The sequence below is a fragment of the Aquarana catesbeiana genome, linkage group LG02, assembly GCF_042186555.1.
Source record: "Aquarana catesbeiana isolate 2022-GZ linkage group LG02, ASM4218655v1, whole genome shotgun sequence".
Taxonomy (NCBI): Eukaryota; Metazoa; Chordata; class Amphibia; order Anura; family Ranidae; genus Aquarana; species Aquarana catesbeiana.
Genome location: NC_133325.1, coordinates 397,326,162 through 397,332,090, shown reverse-complemented (window position 1 = coordinate 397,332,090; position 5,929 = coordinate 397,326,162). Strand labels below are relative to the sequence as shown.

The 5,929-nt window shown below is 36.6% G+C and overlaps 1 protein-coding gene across 1 annotated transcript in view; it reads right to left on the bottom strand.

The window, feature by feature from the left end:
* Positions 1-1,194: 1,194 nt before the first annotated feature.
* The window catches only part of TBX2 (T-box transcription factor 2), a 16,642-nt gene continuing 11,907 nt past the window's right edge, over positions 1,195-5,929 (bottom strand). The window contains exons 6-7 of the mRNA XM_073615254.1: positions 3,485-4,077; positions 1,195-2,014 (exon numbers count right to left, since the gene is read on the bottom strand). Of these exons, the coding sequence (XP_073471355.1) occupies positions 1,577-2,014; positions 3,485-4,077 (1,031 nt within the window). The 3' untranslated portion in view covers positions 1,195-1,576. The remainder of the gene's footprint in view (positions 2,015-3,484; positions 4,078-5,929) is intronic.

The following is a 5,929-nucleotide window of genomic DNA, read 5'->3' as shown; positions in this document are numbered from 1 at the left end:
ATTTTCTTTTTTTACAAGCAGAAAATACATTTTTTTAAAATCAAATAACAATAAATAATAATAACGTGTAGCTATATTTTCTGCTAATAATATCAGCAGAAAATATAGTTACACATTTTTATATATTATCATTACTCTGTTGCTAGCATTTTGTTATTTTGTGACTTGTCAGGAAAAGAAAGAAAAAAAATAATAAAAGTAAGCATTTGTTATATTCGTTAATATAATTTAAGAGAAATAGAGAGGGGGAGAGGAAAGATAATAGAAAGAGTCACAGATTCTGAAAAACAAAAAATGTATATAATTAAGCAAGTCTGAAACAGTTTATTTCAACATTTTTTATTGAAAGATGTGAGAATTAAAAAAAAAAAAAAACAGCTAGATACCCGAGTAACCAGCACATTTCAAATCATGTATTAAAAAAAATATAGCGCAGTTTGTGATAATTTTTTTTTTATTATTGAACTGGAGTGAGAACAAAAACCTGAGGTTTATTCCTGCATTTTATAAGCCCCGCTCTGTAGAATACCACGTCAATGATTTAGTATTCAGCTAAATCAGCACAGACTGGATGCAAGAGATGGCACATGATTGTCCTAAAACAGCAGGGGTGGGGGGGAATTAATAAAACACAGTTAAAAAACCATATACCTCCTTCAATCACAAAGAGCTAAGATAAGTTTTCATTTACAATATATATCATGTAAATTGGAAAAAAAAATTAAATGCAATGAATTAATTCTCTAAATATTATGTACACACCATGTACAACTCTGAATAAATTAATACCAATTTGCATATTTTGGGATCCGTATAGCTTATTTACAGAAATTACTATTTTTTTAAATAAATATTTCTGGTACATAGGTAAATAGGCACCTAATACTTGTACCAAATTGGTGATTTGGTGAAGGATTTAACTCTACCTGTCAGTTCAGCTGTGGATAGCCTCTTCGTTTATTGTATTTTGTTTCGATTTGTTGTGGTGTTTTTTTGTTTGGTATTTTTTTTTTTTTTTTGTATATGATTACAATTTTTTTCACTTCAGTCATTTCCACAATCAAAAGTAGACATACTTCACATATGACTACTGTTTCCAATAGTCGCTTTTAGACAAATACCTCCCAGACCCCCCACCCCTCCTCTCCCTCTTTCATGAAGAAATCTAAGGAATTCCTTGCCCCCCCCCCCCCCCCCCCTTGTCCATCATCAATTTCACCGAGTCTCTGCATTCTTGGGTCATTCCAAGTATTGTGTACAAAAGGGGAGCTTCTCCACAATAGCGCTATTATTAAGAGTTCTTGGTGTCCCAATAGGTGCACGGTTGAAGTTGTATCCTTTGTATTGGGTGGATATAGATATTTATATATATATTTATATATTTATACATACTGTATATGATTTCTTCTCAAACCTTCATAATTGGTGGGCTTTCAGTGTGTTATATATGTACTCATTGTTTTTGATCGCTGACCTTTATTTTTTATTTTATTTAATAAATAGTTATAATGTGCTGTACAAAATCCCAGTGCTTTTCAGCCCTTGTGGCTCAGGTGATGGAGAGGAGAGGCGCCAGTCATTTAGGGGTCTCCCGACCTGGGGAGACCTCCCTTTGGCTCTCCAAACCGCTGACCAGTCTCTGAATGTTCTGAAGCTCGTTTATGGAATCCTTCATGGAGGTCTTTGGGGACAGTGAGCTAGAGTGGGACCTCTTGTGAACAGGAGTGTCTGGGATGGGACTGGGTTCCCGACTGCTGCCAGGCTTGGAGCTCTCCGATCCTGGGTTGAGGCTTGATGGCAATCCAGTGGTTAAAAGGTTAGTGCTGGGGGGGATGCTCACAGGCATCTGGTATGGGCTGAAGCGTAGGCGAGGTCGGGTACTGCTGAGAAAAGGGTTCCTTGGCATAGTGCTGGCAGCGCTGGTGGCTGGCATTGCTGACGCTGCAGCTGCTGCAGCCGCCATGTACGTATACGGGTAAGGGAAGAGCCCTCCAAAAGTGGGCATCGGGATTCCCTGCAAGAGACAAGACAGTATTTAATACACTGGTCACCAACCACAAATACCCATTTCAGATGGCACTGGGTGATCTAACGATTTACATTAGAGCAGGAAGTTAAATCGCCCATTTCTTAGTACCTCCATCCTATAAAAGATCTGAAATAAAGTACATATACCTGGGCTGATGAACTAAAACAGAAGAGTGCAAAAGTTGGTGCAGCTCTGAGTAGAAACCAATCGGCTTCCAGGTTCTATTGTCAAAGCTTAACTGAACAAGTTGAAGTTCGAATCTGATTGGCTACCAAGCACAGCTGCACCAGATTTTGCACTCTTAAGTCTAAGGCTGGCCATACATGTTAAATCTTCTTGAATAATTTTCCTTTAGATTTACCTTAAACTACTACTGCAAGTGCCTGCCTAATTGTATACAATTGAAAGTTGTTCAGTTTTGACCTCATATTATATGTTTTTTGGTAAATCTAAAAGGAAGATTGTACAAGAAAATGGAACATGTATGGCCAGCCTTACACTAGACAGTACTCAACTAGTCTCAACTATGTCCTATATATTACATAGTGGGGTTGATTTACTAAGGCCAGCCATACAAGTTCAATTCTCTCTTGTACAATTTTCTTTTAGATTTACCAAAAAACACAATATGAGGTCAAAACTAGACAACTTTCAGTTGTAACCAATTAGGCAGGCCCTTGCACTACATAGTTTAAGGTAAATATAAAGGAAAATTGTACATGTATGGCCAGCCTAATAGACCACAGGGAGAAATAGAAGATAACTCTACTTTGGCTTATACTACTTTTATGTCTTACATAGACAAAATAATAATACAAATACAAATAATGCTAATACTACAATTACTAATTATTATTATATTGACATCTCATCATATTATTTTATTGACATACAAACTTTACCCAAAGCAATAATAATCTCTGAAATAGTTTTTTTTTTTTAGGTAAAAAAACACTTCAGTTTAGAATTTAAGACATTTATAATCAGCTTTTAATAGAACATAACCAACTGATCGATGTAGGTCACTCCTTTATAGAAGCCAGGGATAGCACCCAGCCAAGTTTCTGCAGAATCAACAGCAGGACTGGACTTGCTGAGAAATTGAACATCAATGGGACCACCACTGGGATCCACCCCTGAGAAGCTTCATCTCAGGTTCACTCAAGTAGAAGGATGAAATGGTTACCCAACCTTTTTTGCCAAAGAATTCATCTGAGCCATATTTCTAGTGTACTGTGAAAGGGTTATACCAGGCCAAAAAACATTTTCTGCATTGTTTTAACTGTAACCAAGTCAGAAATAAAAGTAAAATTGAGGTGCTAATTTCCTTTGCCTTTTAAAAAAATATAACATGAACTGAAAATACTACAAACTGGCTTAATAAAGATGGTTTTAAAGCTGCTCCAGCCAACCCAGGCATCATAAGTAAATGTTCCCATAGATGATGGAGCTTACCTGAGAGGCCAGCATATGCTGGGATAGGTGAAAGGGGAAGTGGGTAGCCCCAGCTCCTTGCACTGAAGAGAGGCCTCCATTCTCCAGGCCAGTTGCTCCTGTCATAGAGGCCAACAAATGTCCCATACCCATGGCTGAGAAAGCTCCAGGTGCCATAGCAAATTGTCCTGGATGGATGAACAAGGGCTGCCCAGCACTCAAGGGGTTAAAGAACTGTTGCCCATGGAGGCCAGATAACGCTAAACTTTGCAGATGACTTGCAGTCAAGTGTGGAGGGCTTTCTGTCTGTACCATGAGTGGGGCAAAGGTCTCTTTAGTCAAACCTCCACATTCTTGGTCAGATTTGGTGTCCTCTTTCCTCCTGCTCTCCAGTTTCTCCTTCTCTAAACTCCTGACACTGAATATGCTGTCACTGTCCTTGCGGCCTTCAGGTGACTCTGTCTTCTTGTCAGGTGTGACTTTCTCCTTGCCCCTGTCCTCCAGTCTGGGGCTGTTAGGGCTAGATAGAGGTCCTCCAGGACTGCTGTGACCTCTGCCAGTCCTCACTTCATGTCGTTCTAACTCTTGGTCGCTGTCTGCGCTGTATTTCTCATCTATAACAGAAATGTCACAGTTAGTCGTCTGCACACAGTATATCATAAACATAGAAGCTTCGTGGAATTGCCCACCGTCTATTCAGCGACAGGTACAAGCCAGAGTCTACCAAGGCTGTTGATGCTGCGACAATGATTTATAACTATCAGGGTAAGAAAAAAAAAAAAGAGAAAAAAAAAAGAAAAATAGAAAAGAAAAATCGATACCATGCACATATTGTTGCTTTGCTTCAGCTATATTGGCACACTGTGTGCCAAATGTAATAAACATTTTTTATAATGTGCTGTGTCACTGTTGATTACAAGAGACACAACAACTACATGCATACTAATTTCTCGTTTAAATAGAAACTAGTGTGTCTAATCCAGCTGAATTGTGTATATAAAAACACCCTTGCTGTCTCCTGCTGGCTTTTAAGTTTTAAAGATCTTTCTCTATAGGGCAGGGATGGACTTACTTTCCAGAACAGAATGAATAATACAATGTAGATAGTGTTAACCAATAGAGGTTTACAGGCTTGAGTACTTCTTTTAGTCGCTGTCCCCCAACTACCTGTGTTCCTATAGTAGTGTTACTTGTGTGCTCATGTGATGAAATAATTTTCAGATTCAGCTACATATGCATTATAGACACGAATTAAACATGTACAGTACAGTAAAAAAAAAAAAATATGTGCATAGGACTGAAATCAATAAACCCCCTTGAATAAATAGAAAATTGGACTTTTGAATAAATAACTGGTTTCCAGGAGACCTGGAAACCTTTGTATTGGAAGATTTTCTTGTATTGTTTAAAGTAAAATATTCATATGTGCTTATCTATTGCTGAATTAAATTAAAACTGTACAAACTGCATCACAAATAGTCCTTTTGAGGCCAGTTAAAAAAGTGTTATGCTTTTAATAGCACACATTCAAAAGCATAGGCATTCACGGTTAAACACATGTGTATATGGTTCAAAGTTTGTGCATAAAATATTAATAGGAACTTTTATAAAAAAAAAAAATACAAGAAAAAGAACATTTACCAGAATATTTTTTTTACATAAATAGAATGTTCACTTAACCTATCCAATCACATGTAAGGGAGACAGATAGATACATACATGGGTTTGTTTTATGTTTGTTTGTTTTGTTTTTAGTTTTTCCCTGCATGATTAGATATTGGCAGTGACACAGGTACCCCTTAGTAAATCTACTATCAGTGTGTTATATGTGAGATATAATACACACACACATATATATATATATATATATATATATATATATATATATATATATATATATACATACACATACATACATATATATATATATTTTTTTATTATTATACACACACACACTATTCATAAAGCAGTGCTCCATAACCTTACAACAGGGCTGATCTACCACAAGCAAGCTTTTCACCATAGCCTTTGTTCATCTCAAATACTTTCAAATATTTTCCTGATTCTAGGTATTTAAAGCTAGGCATTATGTACCACCAAATATCTACCAATCCCAAATGTCAGTAATTCCAAATGTGCATAAGCAAATTGTTATAATTCTTTATAAATATAACATGCATGATCAAAATTGGATAACAAATCAGACTCAGGTAGAAGTACCCCTAAAGAACAAGAGAATAGGGATGACATATACTGATCCTAATCACAAGTTACAGTTGCAGGTTTACTGCAACACAGTGCTGGTCACCCAACTACAACCAGACCTGGAAATGTGATGGGGATAATTGCCATATTTGCTAATATATAATGATTTAGCAGAATCATTTATTCATTTCAGGCATTATACTAACATACTGTATGCAATGTTAATGTTTAAATCATAACACATTTCCACTGTGTATTAAG